Source organism: Scyliorhinus canicula, chromosome 25 (genome assembly GCF_902713615.1).
Source record: "Scyliorhinus canicula chromosome 25, sScyCan1.1, whole genome shotgun sequence".
In the NCBI taxonomy this organism is placed as follows: Eukaryota; Metazoa; Chordata; class Chondrichthyes; order Carcharhiniformes; family Scyliorhinidae; genus Scyliorhinus; species Scyliorhinus canicula.
In genome coordinates, this window is record NC_052170.1 from 10362536 (window position 1) to 10388459 (window position 25924).

The 25924-nt window shown below is 50.4% G+C and overlaps 1 protein-coding gene across 5 annotated transcripts in view; it reads left to right on the top strand.

The window, feature by feature from the left end:
- Positions 1-25924, top strand: part of nfixb (nuclear factor I/Xb) — a 417830-nt gene that overhangs the window by 330591 nt on the left and 61315 nt on the right. For 4 of the 5 annotated variants that reach the window (XM_038784617.1, XM_038784615.1, XM_038784616.1 and 1 more), the window contains 3 exons: positions 4055-4186; positions 6119-6309; positions 23421-23568. In XM_038784617.1, the coding sequence (XP_038640545.1) occupies positions 4055-4186; positions 6119-6309; positions 23421-23568 (471 nt within the window). The remainder of the gene's footprint in view (positions 1-4054; positions 4187-6118; positions 6310-23420; positions 23569-25924) is intronic. The other variant, XM_038784619.1, reaches the window with a different exon arrangement.

Consider the following 25924-nt stretch of genomic DNA (forward strand, 5'->3'; position numbering starts at 1 on the left):
TACACCCTGTATGCTTCACCCGATGCCAGTGCTTATGTAGTTACATTGTATATCTTGTGTTGCCCTATTATGTATTCTAATGTATTTTCTTGAATTCTGTTTAATTCCCTTTTCTTCCATGTACTGAATGATCTGCTGGGCTGCTTGCAGAAAAATACTTTTCACTGTACCTCGGTACACGTGACAATAAACAAATCCAATCCAATCCAATCCAATCTAAATTCCCATCAGTTCACATTCTTCTTTCTTATCCAGGAAGCCAATGGCCACACAAGATGGCCATTCAGTCCCTCCCGCCGATGCTGTCTCTCTGAATGAGTTATCTGATGAATCCCACTCCCCCTCGCCCTCTCCCCATTTGCCTTGCGGTCTATTTCCTGAGAGCATTTTCCAATTCCCCGATTGAAAATTACTATCAAATTTCCTTACTACACTTTCCAAACCTCATCAAGTTACTGCAACAACAACAATTCTCCTCGGGCGCGATTCAATGGATAAAAAAATCTACGTCCGCTTACGGGCATGTTTAGCGGCAAATGCCGAGAAACAGCCCGCTACTTGATGGCACTTGACCGTTCTTAGGGCCTCGGGGAGTTTCTCTCTGCTGAGGCCGCACTTGAGTTATTTCCTGCACTGACCCTCCGAAAAAGGACCCCTCCTCGACCCACACCCCCGCCCTATCCCCATAACTCTGTGCCCTATCTAACCTTTGGGCACTAAGGGGCAATTTAGTGTCGCCAATCCACCTGGATGCTTGCTGTGCACAGATTGGCTGCCACATCTTATGTTATGGCGGTGACCGCACTTCAAAGGGTACCTCGTCGGAAGTCAAACCCTTCCGGTTTTGGCTGTGATGGGCAATGTAGATTTTTGGAAATATCGCAATTGTCTTTTGTGGAGTGCCTCCGATTTGGTAGATTTTAGAAATCCTGCAGTGCAGAAGGAGGCCATTCAGCCCGTCGTGTCTACACCGACCCTCTGAAAGATCACCCAATCAAGGCCCACTCCCCTGCCCTATCCCCGTAATCCCACCTGACCTGCACATCTTTGGACTGTGGGAGGAAACCGGAGCACCCTTAATTGGAAAAATCAAAAAGATATATATATATATCCCTCTCCTCCCGTGGGGAAGTCCATGGTCCCTAAATGATAGCTGCCCAGAGCGGAGTGCCTCAAACCAAGTGGAGGAAACCTCAGAAAGAAAAGCAGGTCAGATTGGAGCAGTAGTTGGGTATCCTGAGCGACGATGGCTTGGCGCCTCGTAGGCTGGGGCTGGCGTGGAAAGTTCGAAGAGCCGAGAGAACTGAAAATGATAACGCACCCTACAAACGACGTTGGAATATTGGTTTCAGCACAACTGAATTCAAACTGATTGTTTAACAGCCTGGCCAGTGAATATTCATTCCTCAAAGAGACAGAGTGAAAAACAATAAGAAGACAAATTCCTTACCGCCAAACACAGAGCTGCATTGTAATAAACTCAGAGACCTATTGAAACTCTGTTCGTCGCAATTCCTCATCGCCGAAGAATTTCCAGCCTTGAATTCTGGCCCGCTGACGAATGAGCATTTGATAGTCTTGACATTCCACCCGGCAGGAATTGTGATCCGTTGACGAGAAGTAAAGGGGGAATATTGCAGGAGTGTGTTTCGTGCTGTTGTCCCACAACTAGCTGTGGCTAAGCGGGTGGCATTTGGGATCAGAGGCTGGCAGGGCGTGGTCGTACCCCCCTTGGCTCAAGCATGAATTCTGGGCTCTCGGTACCGGCGTCGTAATGCGGGGGAGGGGGGGGGGCAGCACAGTTGGTGGCGTCAACCTTCAGATCAGGCGTTGACCCTTTGCCACATCTGTTTGGTCAGGTGGGTGCGAAAGACCCTCTGGCGTTATTTAGAAGAGCAGACTATGCACCTATTGGCTGTCATGTTTCTGACATTACAACGACCTTCTGGTCTTTAAGGAGCTCTAAGGTCACTGAGGCTACACTAACTGGACAAAGGTTGCCTAATTTTCTTTAGATACTGGAATCCTTTAGATACATCCAGACAGGGTCTCCGTTTAACGCCTCATTGAGGCATTGTTTTCTTTGGGGGCAGAGAAGACTGAGGGGCGGCCGGTCTGATTGAGGTGTACAAGATCATGAGGGGCATGGACAGGGTGGATAGGGAGCAGCTATTCCCCTTAGTCGAAGGGTCGGCTACGAGGAGACGCAGGTTCAAGGTGAGGGGCAGGAGGTTTAGGGGAAGGGTTTTGAGGAAAAACCTTTTTACCCAGAGGGTGCTGACGGTCTGGAATGCGCTGCCTGGGAGGGTGGTAGAGGAGGGTTGCCTCACATCCTTTAAAAAGTACCTGGTTGAGCACCTGGCACGTCATAACATTCAGGGCTGTGGGCCAAGGGCTGGCGAATGGATAGGATTGGATTGGGATGGATGGGATTGGGTAGGGAGGTCAGGTGTTTTTCACATGTCAGTGCAGACTTGATGGGCCGAATGGCCTCCTTCACACACTGCGGGTTTTGTGAGAGACAGCGCCTCCTCAGCACTAAGTTACCCCCTCCCCGGGTTGTGAGCGCAAGTCTCCAAATTGAGTCTCGAACCCACCAGCTCCTGACTTCAGGGTAGAGTTACCAGCAGAGCCAAGATGAACACAAGGTTCGCCACTACCACTGGTTGGGAAAACCGCTGTAACAGACCCGTTAAGCTACCCGCTCCCAATTTCTGGACTCACTTGTGTTAGCAGTGAAGATGTTTGAGGGTTTTGACGCACATACTTTGTTTTCCCATAAAAGCAACATTGCTGGGTGCATTCCAAGAGGTGAATTCCAAAGGCATGTTATTTCCACCACCCCGTTAAACCACACGGGGGGGATTAAATGTCGCTTTTTTAAAGAGTTTGCCATGGTTTTGGAGCTTCTAGCAATCACCGGCAGACCCGTACTGATGGTCCTGTCGCCAACACAGGTTATGTTTTACTTAATTTACCCTCGTGTCGCACTGTTGCTTTGCTCTAAGCTGTATCCAGGAGGAAAAAGAGAACGAGGAGGAAAGGAAAGAGAAGTGGAAAGAGAAAGGTGGTGAAAGAGCGAGTGAGAGAGAGAAGTGAGGGAAAGGGAGAAGAGTAGAGGAGAGGAGAGATGGATGGAGAGTGGAGTGCAGTTAAGAGCATGGAACAGGCTGTTCGGCCGAGCAAGCCGACTCCTTCCTGAGAAAGTGTGCAACCTGTTTCATCTTGGAGTCTGCACAGTCCAGTCAACCCCCAAAGAAATGGATTTGGAACCATTGGATCCAGTCGATCATCAGGATCCTTTACGTCCACGTGTGTAACATTTCCCATCTCTATCCAAGCCTCAGCTCAAACCCACTTGGGACCCTCATCCATCCCTTTTCTGCCCTTGAAAGGTTTACTCCCAAAATCTCAATCGGTGTCCCATCTTCCAGCCTCGATAAACCCGAGCTCGTCTTTTCCCTGGAGGTGAACTTGCACCAAACTCCATTGTCGGCAGCAGTGCGGTAATGTCACTGGATTAGCAATGCCAAGGCCCAGGCTAAAGCTCTGGGGACGTGGGTTCAAGCCCCACCAAGGCAGCCGGAGGGGTTTAAATTCAATTAATATGATCTGGAATTGAAAATTGGCAATGGCAGTCACAATAACCATCACCGATTACCATAACCGTGGTTCACTACTGCCCCCTTAGGGAAGGAAATCGGCCGTCCATACTCGGTCTGGCCTACATATGAATCCGGACCCCACAACGATGTGATTAACCCTTCACTGCTCCTTTGGAACGGCCACTCAGTTCAAGGGCAGCAAATGATGCCCACATTCTCTTGAAAGAACAAATTGAAAAAAAAGGTGGCTTTTCTGTTCAAGGTGGAGGTTGTTGAGTGGATCAAACAAATCCAGGGGGCTACGAGTTCTCTGGCCAGATGTCCACTGTTCAGGTTGTCCGCGTGATTTGTACTTGTTCCCCTGGTTGGTTGGGCCAAAGTGTTGCGATGGGGCCGGCGTGAAACTGACGGGGCTTCAACTCTGACGTGTCAATTGTCTGTCCCCCCAGGAATGACATCGCCCACTTCCTTAAAGAAGTCGACAAAGCACGAGTTTGGCAGTGGAACGCCCTCACAGACCGTCTCCTCGCGGATGGCGTTCACACACCACCCATTGCCCGTGATAGCAGGAGCCAGGCCAGGTGAGAAAGACTGAACGTGTCGATTATCTCCATTATCCTCCATGGTCAACGAGGCAGCCTTTTCCTTACTGAATGCTGGCTATGGACCTTATCCATGCTCCCCTTGCACGCCGAGATCTCGGTCCAGATCTTGTAACTGGGCATGAGGAAGAGAAAGATGCCCCATGGCAGTGTGGCTTAACATTACCACAAGAGGGGCAAACCAGACATTGGGGATAGCTTGGATGCCCTGAAGCATCGCCTGGCAGCCAAGGGTGGTAGGGTAGGGGAACAGGCTGGCACTGTATTATGACACTGAGGATGATGCATCAGCGAACCCAAAGTAAAGGGGCGTAATTTAATCCCTGATCGTTTAGTCGCCTATTGGTACACCAGCTATGGAAACACACTGGCCGAAATCTTCCCTTCCAGCTCGTGACGGGACCCGCCATGGATGAGATCGGAGAAGCCCGCTCTCTGAGTGGACTGGCGATGGATTAATTTGGGATTAATTTATCATCGGCAGCTGGTAAAACGCAGCATTTGTCCATAGAATTTACAGTGCAGAAGGAGGCCATTAAGCCCATCGAGTCTGCACTGGCTCTTGGAAAGAGCACCCTACCCAAGGTCAACACCTCCACCCTATCCCCATAACCCAGTAACTCCACCCAACACTAAGGGCAATTTTGGTCACTAAGGGCAATTTAGCATGGCCAATCCACCTAACCTGCACATCTTTGGACTGTGGGAGGAAACCGGAGCACCCGGAGGAAACCCAGGCAGACACGGGGAGAACGTGCAGACTCCGCACAGACAGTGACCCACCTGTGCCTGTGCGAGGTAAACACCACTCGCAGAAATCGCAGCCCCCTCCCTACCCGGCGCTGAGTTCTGACAAATATTTCTTTTTTAAAAAATAAATTTTGACAACCCAAATTTTTTTTTCCAATTAAGGGGCAATTAAGCGTGGCCAATCCACCTACCCGGTACATGCTTTTGGGTTGAGTGGGGGTGAGACCCCCGCAGACACGGGGAGAATGTGCAAACTCCACACGAACGGTGACCCGCGGCAATGCTAACCACTGTGCCGCCCTTGGTAATTTGGGCAGCACGGTAGCAGAGTGGTTAGCACTGTTGCCCCACAGCTCCAGGGTCCCAGGTGACTGTCTGTGCGGAGTCTGCACGTTCTCCCCCGTGTCTGCGTGGGTTTCCTCCGGGTGCTCCGGTTTCCTCCCACAAGTCCCGAAAGACATGCAGGTTAGGTGGATTGGCCGTGATAAATTGCCCTTAGTGTCCCAAAATAAAAAGATTAGGTGGGGCTACTGGGTTACAGGGATAAGGTGGAGGCATGGGGCTTAAGTAGTTTGCTCTTTCCAAGGGCCGGTGCAGACTCGATCGGCCGAATGGCCTCCTTCTTCACTGTAAATTCTGTGATTCTATGAATCCTTTCTGATCTTTGGTGAACAAATCAGTCAGCAGCATGAACTGCACTGGAATGCACGAACATTGGCAGGCGAAGGCATCGAGGCCCCATTGAGATGAGCCTTTATGTTATCCAGACAAGAGCTCACGCTTGCCTATTAAGTTCCTTCCCTTTCTACGAGCGGGCACGATAGTCTTTTGGTGGACAGGACTGTTTGCAGGTAGCTGGTTGGACGCATCCAGTATTTTCCTGACCCCCACCCCCCTTCCCAATTTATGTGGGGAGCTCGAGCCAGCTTTTGAGTGCCAATTGGGGCTGAACAATGAGCGCGGTTTTCCGCTGGGGGTTTGACAGAAAGATGCTGAAAATAAGACTTCCCAGCGGCCTTTGCTGCGGTCAAGTACCAGAGTTGAAAGGGCACAATTGCAAGCGAGCTACTGTTTTCGTCTTGTGAACCCGTGTGTTTGTCGTGGAGAATAAATCCTGAAATGCTGACCGCCTTGCCTTTGCCTCCTTTTGTTTCTCGTTAGGAAGTCCTCGAGCTCCAGCCTCCGCTATCCATTTCCCATCATCCTCCATTATCCAGCAGCCAAGCCCCTACTTTACCCACCCAACCATCCGTTACCATCATCACGCCAGCCAAGACCCGTTGAAAGAGTTTGTCCAGTTAATCTGCTCCGACAGTTCCAGCCAGGCCACAGGACAGGTGGGGTACCTAAACGTAAGGCTCCAGCTTTTACTCTGCTGCTTTCTGTGTCTGTTTCCGATTTTGAAAAAAAAAAATGCCTCTGGAAGTTGGCGAGCGAGCTTTCAAGTGTGAACTTTCAAGTTTCACCCCTTCAACAGTGAAAGAGTGAGTTTCCCTCAGGCCTCGACTGGCATTTTCTTTTGACTTAACTTTGGTGTTTTTTTCCAGTCAGTCGCTCCCATTCAACCCATAGGATTATTGGGCCCCAGCCAGTTGTTATGGGCCAGGGTTTAGAGAACCCCAAAGTGGATCATGGCGTTCACCTGACCCACAACCTTTACTAGATTGTGGTCTGGGGAGCACACGGCCCACTCTACAGGTGTGGCACAGCAGAAATGGAAAAGGTAGTTTTTAAAGCAAAACAATGTTTATTCTATTAACTCAAGTTAACCTTTTTAAAACAAACAGTGAACATCTTAGCAACCATTAATTCAAATACAATCCCCAAAGAATACAACACTAAGTAATCCTTAAGCTGCCCTTTTAACATCCATACGACTTAAAAAAGAGCCTTTAAACAGAAGCACATCAGGTTAAAGTCACTACTGAGAGCAGTTATTAGTTTTAAATCACCAGAGGATCGATGTACAGTCTTTAGAACAGAGAGAGAGATTCATACACCTTCTGGCTGTGACTGCAGCTCTCCAGCTTTGAAAACGAAACTAAGACACACTCTGCAGCAAACAGCCTAAAACGAAAGTAAAAAAGCTGACAGACAGCCCACACTCTGACATCACTGATAAACACCCATTTCTTAAAGTTACATTTCTTAAACACCCAATTCTTAAAGGTATTCTCACATGACACCTTCCCCCAAGAAAACAAAATAAACCATCAACTTCAAGATTATTTCACCTTTTCACTATCCTTTAAGAAATGCACATAGTAAATATACTTTTTCATTTAAAAAAACACAGGCAAACAGGTACAACAATATAGTCCATTTTGTTTTGTGTTATTCCTCCAACTGTAATCCCTCTTGATTGACAGTCTCTTTGAACAAGAAGGTCTGTGCATGATCCATCCATTTCTTTACGCCTCGGCATTTCTCTTTAAAGTCACATACTTTAGTTCAATCTGATCCCTTGTAATTTTCCAACACAGGAGCATTGGTTATCACAGCTTTCAGGCAGTTGAATGCCTGTTGAAAGTCTGCTGTCATGAAAAGCACCCACAATATGCTCACCCCTCACTGACTTTGAGTTCACAAAGCCAATCCAATCGATAGACTTTTATCCCGGATGAGCCCCCAATGTGTTAAGGTCCAGGGTTTAGAGAACCCCAAAGTGTATCATGGAGTTCACCTGACCCACAACTTTTAATAGATTGTGGTATGGGGAGCACACGGCCCACTCTACAGGTGTGATACAGCAGAATTGGTAAAGTATTTTTTTTAAAGCAAAACAGTGTTTATTCTGTTAACTCAAGTTAATCTTTTTAAAACAAACAGTGAACATCTTAGCAACCATTAATTCAAATACAACCCCCAAAGAATACTACACTAAGTAATCCGTAAGCTGTCCTTTTAACATCCAGAAGACTTAAAAAAAGAACCTTTAAACAGAAGCACATCAGGTTAAAGTCACTACTGAGAGCAGTTATTAGTTTTAAATCACCAAAGGATCGATTTACAGTCTTTAGAATACAGAGAGAGAGACTCATACACTTTCTGGCTGTGACTGCAGCTATCCAGCTCTGAAAAACGAAACTAAAACACACCCTGCAGCAAACAGCCTAAAACGAAAGTAAAAAAGCTGACAGACAGCCCAGCTCCACCCACACTCTGACATCACTGATAAACACCCATTTCTTAAAGATACATTTCGTAAACACCCATTTCTTAAAGGTACTCTCACATGACACAGTGTAGTAGTGAACTGTATGGACCAGGGGAACTCCCATGTTCAACACCTATCTTGAGTTGAGCTGGTTGATAGAGCTACCCCGTCCAATTGACCACGGGCATCTCAGAATGGCATCATACTTTTTTCTTATTTAGGTGCAGGATGTGGGCAGCGCTGGCTAGGCAAGCATTTATTGCCCATCCCTAGTTGCCCTTGAGATGATCGTGGTGAGCTGCCTTCTGGAACCACATCAGTCCATGTAGTGTAGGTACACCCAGAATGCTGTTAGGGAGGGAGTTCCAGGATCTTGACCCAGCGACAGTGAAGGGACGACCGATATATTTCCAAGTCAGGGTGGTGATCGAATTGGAGGGGAACCTCCAGGAGGTGGGGTTCCAAGGTATCTGCTGCTCTTGTCCTCCCAGATTTTAGTGGCCGTGGGTTTGGAAGGTGCTGTCTGAGGAGCTTTGATAAGTTCCTGCAGTGCATCTTGCAGGTGGTTCACACAGTTGCTCATGTGTGTCGGTGGTGGAGGGAGTGAACGTGTGTGGATGGGGTGCCAGTCAAGCGGGGCTGCTTTGTCCTGGATGGTGTTGGGTTTTTTGAGTGTTGTTGGCGCTGCCCTGGGTCCACTGGATTACTCGACCAGCGACAATACCACTAAGCCACCGCCTCCCTTATCGACACGCTGCCCGCTGGCAACCACTCACTGCCTGCTGGGAGCTGAGCGGCATTAGCGTGGAGATGAATTCTCTGGGGTGCCTCAATGACAAGCTGTCTCCTGTCCATGTGAGAGTTGCCCAGTGCCCCTACAAAGATGCAAAACCTGGCTGGTGGTGTGGGGGGGGGGGGGGGGGGGGGGGGGGGTGGGGGGGGTGGGGGGGAGGGGAGGGGGGGGGTGGGGGGGGGGAGGTGCCTCCACAAAATTTAAAAGGTCCCTCTGGAGAAAAGTCGATGGTCCCCTCTTGCCAGGTATTTTGTCCTCAATGATAAATGTCCTGACAGGGAAACTCACTCTTTAAAGCAGTTTTATTTACTGAAGTGCTTTTTTGGACAGATCAGTGCACGTTGCCATTTTAAGACACCTCTGTTATGTTGCTGTCATTTTGCGGACGATACTACTAATCTCTTCCTGTTTGCGCGGGTCACGTTTGTTGGTCATGTTTAGTATGAATCCTCTGCTGCTACAGTGTTGTGATATTCTCCTCGTTCCCACCAATTATCTATCCTCCTGAAGGCATTGGCCTCTTTTTGCTCGGACTGAGTTATCCTTCAGGAACCCTTGGCCAATATCGGAGACTGGAGCGTGGCCACAGGCAAATTGGTTGGGAGGTGGGCATTGCTGACCTCCCTGTGCCCATGAGGAATCCCGGTTGGCATTTCAAATCAGCAGCGGGAGCTCAGGGTGGAGGGTCCTCTGACGTGTCCGACGAGCTCAGTGCGGGGGCCTGGGGAAATCGGACCTGGGAACCTCCTGTTCTGGGTGGGTCTTTAACACATCCAAGGAACAGGTGTAATTAATAACACAAATCCGCTGGCCACCAGGGAGGACTTGGGGTCAGTGGGTCATAAGAACATAAGAACTAGGAGCAGGAGTAGGCCATCTGGCCCCTCGAGCCTGCTCCGCCATTCAATGAGATCATGGCTGATCTTTTGTGGACTCAGCTCCACTTTCCGGCCCGAACACCGTAACCCTTAATCCCTTTATTCTTCAAAAAACTATCTATCTTTACCTTAAAAACATTTAATGAAGGAGCCTCAACTGCTTCACTGGGCAAGGAATTCCATAGATTCACAACCCTTTGGGTGAAGAAGTTCCTCCCAAACTCAGTCCTAAATCTACTTCCCCTTATTTTGAGGCTATGCCCCCTAGTTCTGCTTTCACCCGCCAGTGGAAACAACCTGCCCGCATCTATCCTATCTATTCCCTTCATAATTTTAAATGTCTCTACAAGATCCCCCCTCATCCTTCTAAATTCCAACGAGTACAGTCCCAGTCTACTCAACCTCTCCTCGTAATCCAACCCCTTCAGCTCTGGGATTAACCTAGTGAATCTCCTCTGCACACCCTCCAGCGCCAGTACGTCCTTTCTCAAGTAAGGAGACCAAAACTGAACACAATACTCCAGGTGTGGCCTCACTAACACCTTATACAGTTGCAGCATAACCTGTCGCGGCCCTGTCCCTCAGAGCAGGAGACTCGAGGTTGAAGGGTGGAATTTTTACGGCAGCTCCTGCATGACAGGGTCTTCCGTTCCCGCCGAGGTCAATGGAACAGCTCGCTGCTTTTTACTGTCTCGCCGGCGGTGCATTGTGGCGGTACGATTCCGCGCCAAGTCTCGCCCAGGACTTGTTGGTTATGGAAGAAGGCTTCATCACTTAGCTCAACAGGCTGATAATCACCCAACGAATGCTTCTCCTCTGTTCACCAAAGGGGAAAATATTAGGCACAAAACTATAAAATATTTCCCACCAGTTTTTAAAAAAATAAAACATTTTACTTTTCTTTTAGTGGAATGTGAGCTTCGCTGGAAGGCCAGCAATTGTTGCTCATCCCAAATTGAGACGGTAATGAGTGCCTTCTTGAGCCCCTCCTGTCCATGTGGTGTCAGTACACTCATTGTGCTGTTAGGGAGGGAGTTCCAGGATTTTGACCCAGTGACAGTGAAGGGACGGCGGATATATTTCCAAGTCGGGATTGTGAGTGGCTTAGGAGGGGTATCTGCAGGTGGTGGAGTTCCCATGTATCCGCTCCCCTTGACCTTCGAGGGGGCAGAGGTCACGTTTGCTAGGTGCTGCCGAAGGAACCTTGGCGAGTTGCTGCAGGGCATCTTGTCGATGGCACACGCGGCTGCCACTGTGTATCTGAGGCAGGGGAGTGAATGTTTACGGTGGTGGGTGGGCACCGGTCAAGCAGGCTGCTTTTCCCCGGGTGGCATCGAGCTTCTTGTAGTGCTGTCGGAGTTGCATTCGGCCAGTGAAGTGGAGAATATCCCGTTACGCTCCTGACTTATGTCTTGTAGATGGCGGACAGGCTTTGGGGAGTCAGGGGTTGAGTTATTTACCACAGAATTCCCAGCCTCTGACCTACTCTTGTAGCCAGTGTTTTCACAGTTTGAGATTCGGTTTAATGCAATCTGGTATCTGTTTTGAAACAAAAATGACCATGAAGCTATTAGTGTTGTTAAAAATCCAGCTAATTCACTCATGGCATTGAACTTGCATCCTTCCCTGGTTTGGGATACATAGACACATAGAAAATAGAAGAAGGGGGTAGACCATTCGGCCCTTCGAGCCTGCTCCGCCATTCATTATGATCATGGCTGATTATCAAGTTCAGTACCCTGATCCCACCTTCCTCCCCCATATCGCTTGATCCCTTTAGCCCCAAGAGCGATATCTAATTTCTTCTTGAAATCGCACAACGTTTTTGCCTCAACTAATAATAATAATAATCTTCACTATTGTCACACGTAGGCTTACATCAACACATTCCGGCGCCTGTTCGGGTACACTGAGGGAGAATTCAGAATGTCCAATTCACCTAACAAGCACGTCATTTGGGACCTGTAGGAGGAAACCGGGGCACCCGGAGGAAACCCACGCAGACACGGGGAGAAGGTGCAGACTCCGCTCCGCACAGACAGTGACCCAAGCCGGGAATCAATACCAGGTCCTTGGCGCTGTGAAGCAACAGTGTTGCGAGTTCCGCAGATTCACCACTCTCTGGGTGAAATAATTTCTCCTCACCTCAGTCCTAAAAGGTTTACCCCTTATCCTCAAACTATGACCCCTAGTTCTGGACTCCCCCACGATCGGGAACATTCTTTCTTAATGCACCCTGTCTAATCCTGTTAGAATTTTGTAAGATTCAATGAGATCCCCTCACTCTTCGAAAGTCCAATGAATATAATCCTAACTGACTTAGTCTCTCCTCATATGACAGTCCCGCCATCCCAGGAATCAGCCTGGTAAACCTTCGCTGCCCTCCCTCCATAGCAAGAACATCCTTCCTCAGATATAGACACCAACACCGCACACAATACTCCAGGTGCGGCCTCACCAATATCCTATCCAACTGAAGCAAACCATCTCTATTTCTATACTTAACTCCTCAAATAAGGAGGATGGGGTCAGCTTTAAACGTTCCAGAGGACGGGAAGAATATGATTGCTTCGGGATAGCCAATGATGGGGAAAGGGAAATTGGGATGGAAAGAGGGGATTGGCGTCACAGGTACAGGAGGCCTTATGAGAGGTTTGTTGATGTCGGAGGGGCAAGTCCCTGGAAAGCCAATGATGGGAAGGCTGGGGAGAGGAATAGGATAGAAATAGGTGTAGGCCGAGACCTTTGCTCAGGCACTTTGGAAAAATTTTGATCCCCGGCAAATAGACTCAAAACCTGAGGTAATAAAAGAATCAGTTTATTCACTAGAATTATTTCCAAATTATTATTTGGAATAATCACAATGAGTCTAGACCCAATATTAATGTTGTGATCCCTACTCAGAGGAAATGTGGATCCTACTAGACGTGTCACTATTTTTCCCAAGACACTACACTTTGGCGTGGAATTTCTATAAACTTCCGATTAAAATAGTTAATTATTATTCTGCGCGCCCTGTAATTATCCATTCAACGATTAAGCCTAACCAAGAATTAACAGTCTAAAGAAAAATAAGTCAGAGTAAACAGATGCGTTTCGGAGATCCAGTTAGGAGGCATCAGGTATTTTAACTGGCGATGGATGGGTTCCTCTTGCCAGGCTACGCCGGACTCTCTCAGCTGACTGCATGGCATTTGGACTTGGCTAGCTCAGTCCAAACTGTACTGTTGCGTTCCTGCAGGCTCAGACAATGATGGCTGTGCCTCAGTATGACCCTCGGCTTGATCAGCCTAGCTGGTCGCAGGTTGGGTGACGGAGCGTTAGCCGATCGAGGAACCACTGGACATTTTGGAAAGGGGAAGGTTTCAGGCAGATTCCTGATCATTTCCCCAGCATTTACCCGACAGGAGCGTGCGCCAAAGCAAACACGGCCTTTGCGCCCCTCAGGGAATGGGTCCAGCACAGAAGCAGGCCATTCGTCCCTTCAAATCCTGTGCTAGTGTTTCTCTCCACAGTGGGCATATGGCCGAAGCCTGATCGCCTCCTTGCTGCACCTAACACCCTCAGCTGAGTTACTTGATACAGGCTCGCGACGTGGCATGGGTGAGCTCGGCTACTCCCCCCGCGCTCCGCCCCAAAATTCTGACTTTGTGACCAATGTGTACATCAGGCTTGGGAAAAGTGACGCTGGTGACATTCCAAGGAACCCAAGTCAACACGGTGTACAGGCCCTCCGGGTTATTCAATCTAGCACAGAAAGCATCTCAGTACGTCGCCGTCAGGAGTTATTAACCCTGATCCTGTGGGCACGTTTCAAATATTCTGAAATATCTGCAAACGCACAAAAACAACCTTGATACCTTCCAGAATCAGGAAATGCATCAAACACGTGACTCTTGTAAGTAAGGGTTAAGGCGGTTATGCACCGGGACATAACATTGGATGTTTCAATTCATTAGGATTCTTTGCAATTGGGAGTACATGGGAGAAGCTTTGATTCTTTGGATGTCCGTGCAATAGGGTTGAATAGGAAGGAGTTTGGTCAATTAGAATTCCACACATTGGGAATGTTTGGTCCATTACAAATCCACATATTGGGAATGATTTGGGAATGTGTTTGCCCCATTAGAATTCCATAGATTGGGAATGATTTGGGAATGGCTTGCTCCATTAGAATTCCATAGATTGGGAATGATTTGGGAATGGGCTTGCTCCATTAAAATTCCATAGATTGGAAATGTTTGGGAATGGGTCTGGCCCATTAGAATTCCACATATTGGGAGTGATTGGGAATGAATTTGCTCCATTAGAATTCCATATATTGGGAACGAGCTATGTCCATTAGAATTCCATGTATTGGGAATGAGCTTTATCCATTAGAATTCTACATATTGGGAATGAGTTTGGTCCATTATAAATAATAATAATAATCTTTATTATTGTCACAAGTAAGCTTACATTAACACTGCAATGAAGTTACTGTGAAAAGCCCCTAGTCGCCACACTCCGGTGCCTGTTCGGGTACACAGAGGGAGAATTCAGAATGTCCAATTCACCTAACAAGCACGTCTTTCGGGACTTGTGGGAGGAAACCGGAGCGCCCGGAGGAAACCCACGCAGACACGGGGAGAACGTGCAGAGTCCGCACAGACAGTGACCCCAGCCGGGAATCGAACCCAGGTCCTTGGCGCTGGGAAGCAACAGTGCTAACCACTGTGCTGCTATGTGAATGAGTTTATTCCATTACAAATCCACATATTGGGAATGAGCTTGGCCCATTGAATTGGGAGTCAGTGGAAGGATGTTTGGTTTTATTAACGTGTACACAGTGAGAATAAATGGAGAGTCTATGGGTTCATTCCAACCCCATCCTACAGAATGAGGGTGGATAGGAGATCCTAGTCTTTGGGAATTCTCTACAGTGGATTGGAAAAGTGGTTCAGCACATTGGAAGTTATAACTTGGGGTAGGGTTGCATTGAAAAGGGATGAATTATATGACAGATCCGGCCATGAGATCCCTCAGGATTTACAGAATCACCCAGATCCTAAAGCATGTTCACTAACAGGTCACAACTGGTGGCCCCAGTGCATCTGACTGACACCTGCTCAAAGTGATAAAAAACTTACAGGATAGAAAAATCATAGAAGGAGTCCATTCCGCCCATCATGTTCGTGCTAGCTCTCTGAAAGAACTATCCGATTGATCCCAATCCCCCAGCTCTTAAAAGCCCCCCCCCCAATTTATATAATTTTCAAGTATTCATCCAATGGAATTGCCTTCCATCACACCTTAATTGAGAGGGCAGATGGAAATCACCGGCGTGGCACAGTTCTGGTCGCCTCATTTTAGGAAGGATGTGGAAGCTTTGGAAAAGGTGCAAAGGAGATTTACCAGGATGTTGCCTGGAATGGAGAGTAGGTCTTACGAGGAAAGGTTGAGGGTGCTAGGCCTTTTCTCATTAGAACGGAGAGGATGAGGGGCGACTTGATAGAGGTTTATAAGATGATCAGGGGAATAGATAGAGTAGGCAGTCAGAGACTTTTTCCCCGGGTGGAACAAACCATTACAAGGGGATATAAATTTAAGGTGAATGGTGGAAGATATAGGGAGGATGTCAGAGGTAGGTGCTTTACCCAGAGAGTAGTGGGGGCATGGAATGCACTGCCTGCGGAAGTAGTTGAGTCGGAAACATTAGGGACCTTCAAGCAGCTATTGGATAGGTACATGGATTACGGTAGAATGATGGGGTGTAGACTAATTTGTTCTTAATCTAGGACAAAAGTTCAGCACAACATTGTGGGCCGCAGGGCCTGTTCTGTGCTGTATTTTTCTATGTTCTATGTTCTCGCCCCCCCCCCCCCCCCCCAGCTTTATTATGTTATTTGATCATTTGAAATGAAAATCGCTTATTGTCACGAGTAGGCTTCAATGAAGTTACTGTGAAAAGCCCCTAGTCGCCACATTCCGGCGCTTGTCCGGGGAGGCTGGTACGGGAATCGAACCGTGCTGCTGGCCTACTTGGTCTGCTTTAAAAGCCAGCGATTTAGCCGAGTGAGCTAAACCAGCCCGGGCCAGGATTCTCCCCTACCCGGCGGGGCGGGGGGTCCCGGCGTAGCGGAGTGGCGGCAACCACTCTGGCATCGGACCTCCCCAAAGGTGCGGAATTCTCCGCACATTTAGGGGCTAGGCCCGCGCCGGATTGTTTTCCTCCACGCCGACTGGCATTGGGGCTGGCCGAAAGGCCTTCGCCGGTCCGTGCATGCACCGGTGCGTCAGCGGCTGCTGACATCACCACGGCGCATGCGCGGTAGGGGGTCTCTTCCGCCTCCGCCATGGTGGAGGCCGTGGCGGCGGTGGAAGAAAAAGAGTGTCCCCACAGCACTGGCTCGCCCGCCGATCGCGGGCCAGGCCACCGTGGGGGCACCCCCCGGGTCCGATCGCCCCGGGTCCGATCGCCCCGCGTCCCCCCCCCAAGGACCCCGGGGGCCCGCTCACGCCGCCAATCCCGCCGGCACCAGAGGTGCTCCAATTCCCGCCGGCGGGAGAGGCCTGTCAGCGGTGGGACTTCGGCCCATCGCGGGTCGGAGAATCGCCACAGCGGGCACGCCGATCGGCGGGGCGTGATTCCCGCTCCCGTCGATTCCCGGGTGGCGGAGAATTCCGGCCACGGCGGGGGCGGGATTTACGCCGGCCCCGGGCGATTCCCCGACCCTGCGGGGGGTCGGAGAATTCCGCCCATGGTTTCAGATATCTTAACTGTAAAGGTTAAACTCCAATTAGGACACACTTAAACAGGGCATATTGCTGAAGTCTTGCATGTATCAGGACTAAGGCGTGAAAGCCACTGCTTTCTCCATGGCAACACCTTGGCCAATCACTGTGGACTTGCCAGCCAATCAACGTCCTTTTCTCCTGCAGTGTAGATTGTTGCAATCCCTTGAAATTTGGCATTCTGGTGTTTGTCCGGAAAAGCGCTTTGTCATCATGACTCCCTTTTCAGCGATATTCAAGTTCTGTGCTGACAAGCGACTCCTTAATGAGGGAGTATAACCCTCAGTGCTTCAATTTCAAAACTTTTTAATATGAACACTGAGAAGTGGCAGCTCATGGGTTAACAGGACTGTGTGAAATTCCCTAGGGCCACATTTTAATGAACTTATTAACCTGTCTTTGATAAATGGGTTAACATCTGTAGTAAATAAAATACCCAAAGGAATTCAATGCAAATATCAGACACACCAGAGAACCAAAATCTCTAAGTTACCTTTCCCATTTTTTACTCGCATTGAATTTTCCAGCAAATCTATCAACGGGGAAAATGAACCCCTGCTCCCCAAAGGATTGAAAAATTTGTTTTACTTTAATGTTTCACTGCGATAAAAAAGCTTACGTCTGCCGTTCCAGTTTTCCACATCCACATTTACAATTATGCTGCCCATCACCCCATCCATGCACTGATGTTGCTGCAGTGCCAACCACTGGCCAGCCAGTGCAATTACCAGTGTGACAGTTTACATAGAACATACAGTGCAGAAGGAGGCCATTTGGCCCATCGGGTCACTTAAGCCCTCGCTTTCCACCCTATCCCCCTAACCCAATAACCCCTCCTCACCTTTTGTGGACACGAAGGGTAATTTATCACGGCCAGTCCACCTAACCTGCACCCGGAGGAAACCCACGCAGACACGGGGAGAACGTGCAGACTCCGCACAGACAGTGACCCAAGCCGGGAATCGAACCTGAGGCGCTGGCGCTGTGAGGCCACAGTGCTATCTACTCGTGCTACCGTGCTGCCCATGGGCAGTTTCCATTGTAAATGTGGACACAGGCATTTACAGCGGCAAAAATAACGTTCGTCCTTGAAAATGGAGACCAATTTAAGGCTGTGCGGGAAAGTCCGATTATTTCCCCGACCTTTAACCCCTGCTCACCTGAAGGCTGCACGTCACCTTGACTCCCACGGACACCAGGTGGAGTCAACCAGCACGTTTACCTCCATCGGTGAGCACTGTTGAAATGATTGGAGCAGTTTTTATTTATTCATTCGCACGCAGACGGTGGGTGTTGCCGGCAAGGCCAGCATTTGTTGCCCATCCCCGATTGCCCCCGGAGAGGGTGATGGCGAGCCGCTTCCTCGAACCGCTGCCGTCCGTGTGGCGCAGAACCTCCCACAGTGCTGTTAGGGCGGGAGCGCCAGGGTTGTTTGACCCAGGGCAGCATGGTGGCGCAGTGGGTTAGCCCTGTTGCCTCACAGCGCTGAGGTGCCAGTTTCGATCCCGGCCCTGGGTCACTGTCCGTGTGGAGTTTGCTCATTCTCCCCGTGTTTGCGTGGGTTCCGCCTCCCACAACCCAAAGATGTGCAGGGTAGGTGGATTGGCCACTCTAAATTGCCCCTTAATTGGAAAAAATTAATTGGGTACTCTAAATTTATATAAGAAAAAAAGGGATTGTTTGACCCGGCGGCGACTCAATTTCAAGTCAGGTTGGTGTGTGACTTTTCATAGAATTTACAGTACAGAAGGAGGGCATTCGGCCCATCGAATCTGCACCGGCTCCTGGAAAGAGCACCCTACCCAAGGTTAACACCTCCACCCTATCCCCATAACGCAGTAACCCCACCCAACACTAAGGGCAATTTTGGACACTAAGGGCAATTTATCACGGCCAATCCACCTAACCTGCACATCTTTGTGACTGTGGGAGGAAACAGGAGCACCCGGAGGAAACCCATGCACACACGGGGAGGATGTGCAGACTCCGCACAAACAGTGACCCAAGCCTGGAATCGAACCTGGGACCCTGGAGCTGTGAAGCGATTGTGCATTCCACAATGCTACCGTGCTGCCCCTTGGAGGGGACGTGGAAGTGATGGTGGTCCTGTGAGGTGATGGAGCTTTGGGACAACAAGAACTTGTATTTACAAGGCCCCTTTAGCATAATGAAAGGTTCCAAGGCACTTCACGTTGTAAAACAAAGTATAACCATCGAGCCGCATAATGAGATGAAATGAAAATCACTTACTGTCACAAGTCGGCTTCAAAATGAAGTTACTGTGAAAAGTCCCTAGTCGCCACATTCCGGCGCCTGTTCGGGAAGGCTGTTACGGGAATCGAACCGTGCTGCTGGCCTGCTTTAAAAGCCAGCGATTTAGCCCTGTGCTAGATGGCTTAGCCTTAGAGATGGTTTAAAGGAGTGTGGGAAAGAAGGAAAGAGAGTGTTGTATAGGGAACCTGGATCCGAGGCAATGGAGAGCATGGTCATCAATGGTGGAGGAATTGGGAATCCCCAAGCAGCCAGAAGTGCCGATATTTCGAGAGGGTTTTGGGATTGAGGAAGACGACGGCGATAGAGGGGGCGGACAAGACCACGGAGGGATTGGAAAACAAGGAAGGCACTGCTGGAGATACAGTGCATTATTTTTTGGATGGTTTTGGGCTGCAGCCATAGTGCGCCGGGGGGGGGGGGGGGGGGGGGGGGGGGGGGGGTTAGAGGGAGTGAATGGACAATGTTAGTGAAATGCATTGGGCAAGGCGGGAGGGGGGTTGACGTAGCGCACAGTTGTTGTACTCGCCGGAGCATGCTCACATTTGCTTGTCACGTCATTGGGATTTGAACGGATGCCTGAATGAGCCACAGGACCAAACCATTGGGTACACCTGCCCTGTTATTGGACGCTGCCTGCTTTGCGAACAGCTGAGCCATATTCCAGTTCCCGTTGTTGCGATTAACTTTTCACATCGCACTGGTCCAGCTCATAGGGAATTCTCTGATCTGAAACTCATCTAACTTTGCCGTGTTGTATGAAGCGTTTTCACCATTTTCATGGTGGTTAGCACTGCTGCCTCACCGCGCCAGGGACCCGGGTTCGATTCCATCCTTGGGTGACTGTCTGTGTGGAATTTACATGTTCCACCCGAGTCTGCGTGGGTCTCCTCCGGGTGCTCCGGTTTCCTCCCACAGTCCAAAAGATGTGCAGGTTCGGTGGGGTTACAGGGATAGGCCGGGGGGAGTGGGCCGAGGCAGGGCACTCTTTCAGAGGGTCGGCGCAGACCTAATGGGCCAAATGGCCTCCTTCTGCACTGTAGGGGTTCTGTGTTGCCGCCCGGGACCTCACCATGGCCAAGGAGTCGTCTGCTTCTTTGCCTGACAGATAGGGTGGATGACTGAGCAAACGCTGCACTCCTGGCTGGTCTGTCACTACCCTCTGTAAACTAGAGGTCATCCAGTAGCTTTCCATGTCTTAACTCTTGGCAAGCTCCATTCTTACTGCCCCATTGTGCTCGCTGACCTTCATTGTGCGCCCGGTCAGACAGCATCTTGATTTTAATGCTATCATTCTTGCATCAATCCCTTCAAGCGGCCTTGCCCCACCCTCTGTAATCACCTCTAGTCCCACAACCTTCCTAGATAACAGGACCCCTCCGATTCTAGCCTCTGGTGCATTCCCAATGGCTCCACCATCGTTGGCCCTGTTTTCAGCTAGCAGGGCCCCAGGCTCTGGAATTCTATGTCGGCGCCCCACTCTGCACCTCCCTTTAGGATGCTCCGCAAAACCCTGTCCCTTTGACTAAGGGCGGAATTCTCCGGCCCCGCCCAACCGGGGACCGGAAATTCCTGCCCGAGGTCAATGGACCTTCAGGTGGTCCGCGTTCCTTCTGTGGCCAGCTTGGGGTGGGCACGGCTGAAGAATCCAGCCCAAAGTTTTTTGGCCATCTGACCTGATATCTCCTTACGTGGCTCAATGTCAAACTTTGTTTTCTAACAGAGTGCACGAGGGGCGTTTAATTGCTTCAAACAAAAATCCAAGTTGGGGTTGATCTGCAGGAAGAAGCAGTATTCTCATTTCCCAGTTTTTGCTGTGCTGCAAAGGGGTTAATGGAGCGTTTGATGAACACGACTTTATTTTCAACGGATCAAAATGTTAAAAAGAAATCTCAAAATAAATAACGCCACTGGGACAGGGATTTCTCTCTCTCTCCCTCTCTGTCTCTCTCGGTCGGCCACAGGAAGTGCGAGCGGGATAAACTTCCTGTCAACCACAAGTCAGTCACTCGCAGGCAGCGCCATTCATTTTCCTCTCCACAGACGCCAGCTTTGTGAGAGATTCGCTCGGCGAGGCAGAGCACCATTTCGTGCCTTCACCCTCCCCGTCAGCCGTGCTGAGTTGAGGCCACCACGCCGTGTGGCACACGGTCACTGCGCACGCTGTCTGCCCTTTCGCTCTCCTCCACTGCCAAAACATTCGAGGACGTTACGAGGGGGGCGCTGACGTGTGAACACGGCGGACTTTATTTTGTGCCGTGTTGCGGTAAACTTGGCTTGGAGCGGTGCGGCGCTGAAGTTAAATTCACGCTGAGGGCCCGGCATGAGGGTCAATGACCAGCAACATCACACCGAGGCTGGAGAAGCAGCTTTTATGCCAGTCCAACCCAGAGATTAAATTACTCCTTCCACTAATGCACCGGCAATGACACTCCCCCCCACTCCCCCCCCCCCCCCCCCCCCCCCCCCGCCTTCCCCCAGGATGATTCCCGCTCAGGGTGGGGTACAAGTCAGTGCGTCCTCGCCACCTTGCCCAGTACTCAGGCGACCGGTAGGTTCGGAAGTCTGTGTGCAGGCGGGGAAGGTGGAATGCTGGGAGCAGGCCCCAAGCCTCCCCTCACCTGAAACACAGGAGAGACGGCGCCTTGGCAGCGCCTTTGAGCTAACAATCCCAATCGGGGGCCACGTTAATGCTCCGTGGGCCCGGGCTCAAGTCCCAGCACGGACAGCGGGTGCGACTGGAATTCCATCGATTAGGAATCTGGGAATGGAGCCGAGGCTCAGTTAATAGGGACCACGAAACTGTCACCGAGTGTGGTAAAAGCCCACCTGGACTAACGTCCCTTGGGGAAGGGAATCCTGGGGCAGGATTCTCCAGTTCCCCCCTAGCCGGGCGTTTCTGAGCGGCGCACCACGTTCGCTGGAGGCGGGATTCTCTCTTCCTCATGCTTGTCAATTGGATTCCCGATTGAAACCCCCCCCCCCAACAACGGAGCAACACTTATAGCACAATCTAGCCAATGGTGTTGGGAGCCTTGGCTGTCGGCTTTGCTCCTTTGTCTGCACTGCGCGGGATCTTTTGATTCAAGGTCCGTGAGGCCCAGGTTGGCCTTTCCACAAGCCCGAGCAATCCTTTTCTCAAGGATTGTGCTGACGGAAACTGATACTCTTTGACATAGTCCGCCTCTCAGTGAAAGTAGGACACTAGTCTGTTCATCGCATTCCTTTGAACCATGTAACCAAGTTATTCTGGGCAGTGAGCTCAGCTGAATGGGCTGCTCACCGGAGGAATACAGAGCCCTCCAAGCTCAAACAAGGGCTACGCGCCCCCTGGAATAATATGAATGGAACACAGGAGCAGGGCGGGGGGGCATTCAGCCCCTCAAGCATGTCCTGCCACTCAAACAGATCTGTATCTTAACTCAATCTACCCTCCTTGTTTCCGTAACACTTGACACTCTGTTCCATTAGACTCTCGATTGTAGCTTTATTGAAGCAGCAACCCCCCCCCCCCCCCCCCCCCACCCCCGGTTGTGTTATCTTTGTTATCACAGTCACGTGAGAAAAACAAAATGGATGCTCAATAGGGCGGACAATATGAGGATGCAGGTTTGAGGGGATTGGCAGAGGAGGGGATTGGGGCAATTGACGTCAGGCAGCAAGTTGTTGTGATCTGGAATGTGCTGCCAGAGAGGCCGATGGAAGCAGGTTCAATCGCAACTTTCAGAAGGGAATCTGGGAAATACCTGAAGGGGGAACCATGTCAAGGGCCATGGGCAAAGAGCGGAAGAGTTGGGACGGGGCGGCTAGCTCCTTCGAAGAGCTGGCACAGACACGATGGGGCGAGAGGCCTTCTTCTCCATCTTCTGGGGCACTGTATCATTCTGAAGCAAAGGCTCATGAACCACCAATTCTGGGAATGCACAAGCGGATCAGTCAGCCTCTGCTGGAGGCAGGATCCAGGCTCCATGTTGACCCTGGCGTGTTAATCTATCTTTGCATGTGTACCGAAGGGCATGGGCCATTTCCTATTTCTTCCCTGTGGGATAAAGGGGAGACGCGTGCCTTCGAACCCGAGAAAGTGCAGCTGGTCAGTTCTCAGGGACATAACAGTGTAAACCCGCAGGCAAGATCAAAGAGCCACACACCCATTAACATCCCAATCAGGAAGGATATTCAGCAGGAATCCCTGCTTCCTGACTGTGCATCCCTGTGCAAATAAGCGTTGGGACTGAAAAAACAAACCCTGTTTGAGGTACTCAATGGGAATAGTACAGGTCGGAAGCTCTGGAGTTGGCAGAATGGTGCCTGATCAAAGGTGAATGAGCGCAGTCATCCATTGGGAGTGTTGCATTTTGTACCTTTTCTATGCCCTGGTGCGTGTTGAATGTCTTTGGTTGGGCGCGGGGGTGGGGGGGTTTTGTGGAGGTCGGGGTGAGGGGCGCGGGGGGAGGGAGGCCAACTCAGAACTGGACTGCGACATTATCACGACATCGGACTGTTGGTCAGGTCACTGGCAAAGGTCCCACTGTGTTCGACTATATTAAGCTATGTGTCTTTGCTTGTTTTTGTTTTATTCCATGTTCACAGCCAAACGGTGGCAGCCAGGGCAAGGTCGCGGGGTCATTTCTGCTGCCGCCACCGCCCCCCATGGCCCGACCAGTCCCCCTTCCAATGTCTGACACAAAATCAACCAGCGCGTCCCCAGAGGGAGGAGCCACATCACCCACGTCGCCCTGTAAGTGAAGGAGAAGCCTCCTCTTGTTGTATGTGTCTTTGTCTATACTGTTCTGATAACCTGACCCTTCTCGCACCCCGCTCCCTACACCAGGCTCCAGCCCCCGGAAGCATTCCTGGCACTCCTCGCCCAAACCCCGGTTGCCTTCCCGGGAAGCCCGAAGTGCATGGGTCAGTTTTGTCGTAGTCTTGAAGATGGGCTAGATCGGTGGGGGAGTCATGGACTTTGTCACAGAGTGTTTACACCACAGGAAGAGGCCCTTTGGCCCATCGGCCTGCACCGGCCATCAAGCACTTACCGACTCTAACCCCCTTTCCAGCACTCGGTCCTGTAGCCTGGCATGCAATGGCATTTCAAGACCGTCTAAATACTTCCTAAATGTTCTGAGGTGTTCCTGCCTCTAATACCCTGTCAGGCACCTGACCACCCTTGACTTTGGTGAGGGGGAGGGGGTGGGGTGGTGCATAGCCAAAAAAATGAACGGCAGGGCAATAAAATTAGGGAACAGTCCTAGGTGCTAAAATTGGTAGACGTTTACATAAGAACGTAAGAACTAGGAGCAGGAGTCGGCCATCTGGCCCCTCGAGCCTGCTCCGCCATTCAATGAGATCGTGGCTGATCTTTTGTGGACTCAGCTCCACTTTCCGGCCCGAACACCATAACCCTTAAATCCCTTTATTCTTCAAAAAACTATCTATCTTCACCTTAAAAACATTTAATGAAGGAGCCTCAACTGCTTCACTGGGCAAGGAATTCCATCGATTCACAACCCTTTGGGTGAAGGTTCCTCCTATACTCAGTTTGGAAGATCTTCTGCAAATAGTCACGAATGCTAGATCAGTTGTCAATTCTTAATCTGCGATTGAAAGATTTTTAGTATCCTAATGGGGAAAAGACGCGGATACGGAGTTCGAATACGGATCTCACTGAATCAGGCTCAAGGGACGATAGGACCTCCTTCTGTTCCTGCGACCTTCCACCCAATTTACCCAGCAGGGGGCAGAGAAGGAAAGTCAATCTTCCATGGAGCAACTTGGGGGGGGGGGGGGGGGGGGGGGGGGAGGAGAGATGTACGACTGAGAGGGAAACCTAGTTCTGGTGCGACATAAACACACTTTGGTAACAAAAGATGGGGGGGGTTCGTTTTTTCTTTCCTTCAAGGATCATAGAATAATAGATCATCGAATCCCTACAGTGCAGAAGGAGGCGATTTGGCCCATCGAGTCTGCATCGGCCCTCTGAAAGAGCCCTCCACCTCGGCCCAATCCCCCATATCATCCCTGTAACCCCCACCTAAGGGGCAATTTATCATGGCCAATCCACCTAACCTGCACATCTTTGGACTGTGGGAGGAAACCGGAGAACCCGGGGGAAACCCACGCAGACACGGGGAGAACGTGCAAACTCAGCACAGACACGGTCACCCGAGGTGGGAATCGAACCCGGGCCCCTGGCGCTGTGAGGCAGCTGTGCTAACCACTGTCCCACCATGCTGAGGTAGGGGGAGGAGGACAGGGGAGAGGGAAATAAAAAAGAAGCAGGCAGGCAGGGAGTTTGCAAACACGCTGCCTTTCCCATTCCCCCGCTACAGGGGCAGACCTTTTTTTGTTGTTTTACTTCAGGGTTAGCCAGCACGCGACGTTCTCTGGGCGAAAAGTTTGAATGATGGTCTGTTAGCTGGTGCTGCTCCACGCTGTCTGCACTTTTTTTAACAATCAAATTCAGGCGGGGAACATTCACTCTTAACGGTATCGGTGGCTAATCGCTCAGTGCACTCATTCTTCCACCCACTATTCTAATCGCCGCGGTGCCCAGAACTCGACAGTGTTCCAGCACAGTCGGCGGCCATTTTGTCCACGGTGCCGGCGACAGCCTCTTCCCCCTTTCCCTCCCAATCCTCCTTGAAAACCCAACTGCGGCCTCCCAGCTTCCTCCTCCTGTCACAGGATAAGTATTCCACCTCTTCACAATCCTCGGCAGGAAAGAATTCTCTCTGGAACTTTCATTTCGCGCTCAACACCTGCTACCTCAAACCCCACGGTTACAGACCCGTTGGCCAGTGGGAGCCGTGTCGTTGCCCTGCCTTACCTCATCAGAGACCCATATAAGCAAATCGGGTTAGTGCCTGAGTTCAGGAAAGTACGAATCTCCGTCGGGATCAGCAGCAGTAGCTTCAAGCCAGCAGTGGTTGGGGATGAGTGCAAAAGTTTATGATGTCTGTTGGGAGTGTTTTAAGTCACTCTCGCACCTTGCTATCTTCGATCCCCAGTCTCCAGATTTAGCTATCCAGAGAGTAAAGGGAATATTGTTTGACCTCCGGGTGCTCTGCTTTCCTCCCACAGTCCAAAGATGGGCA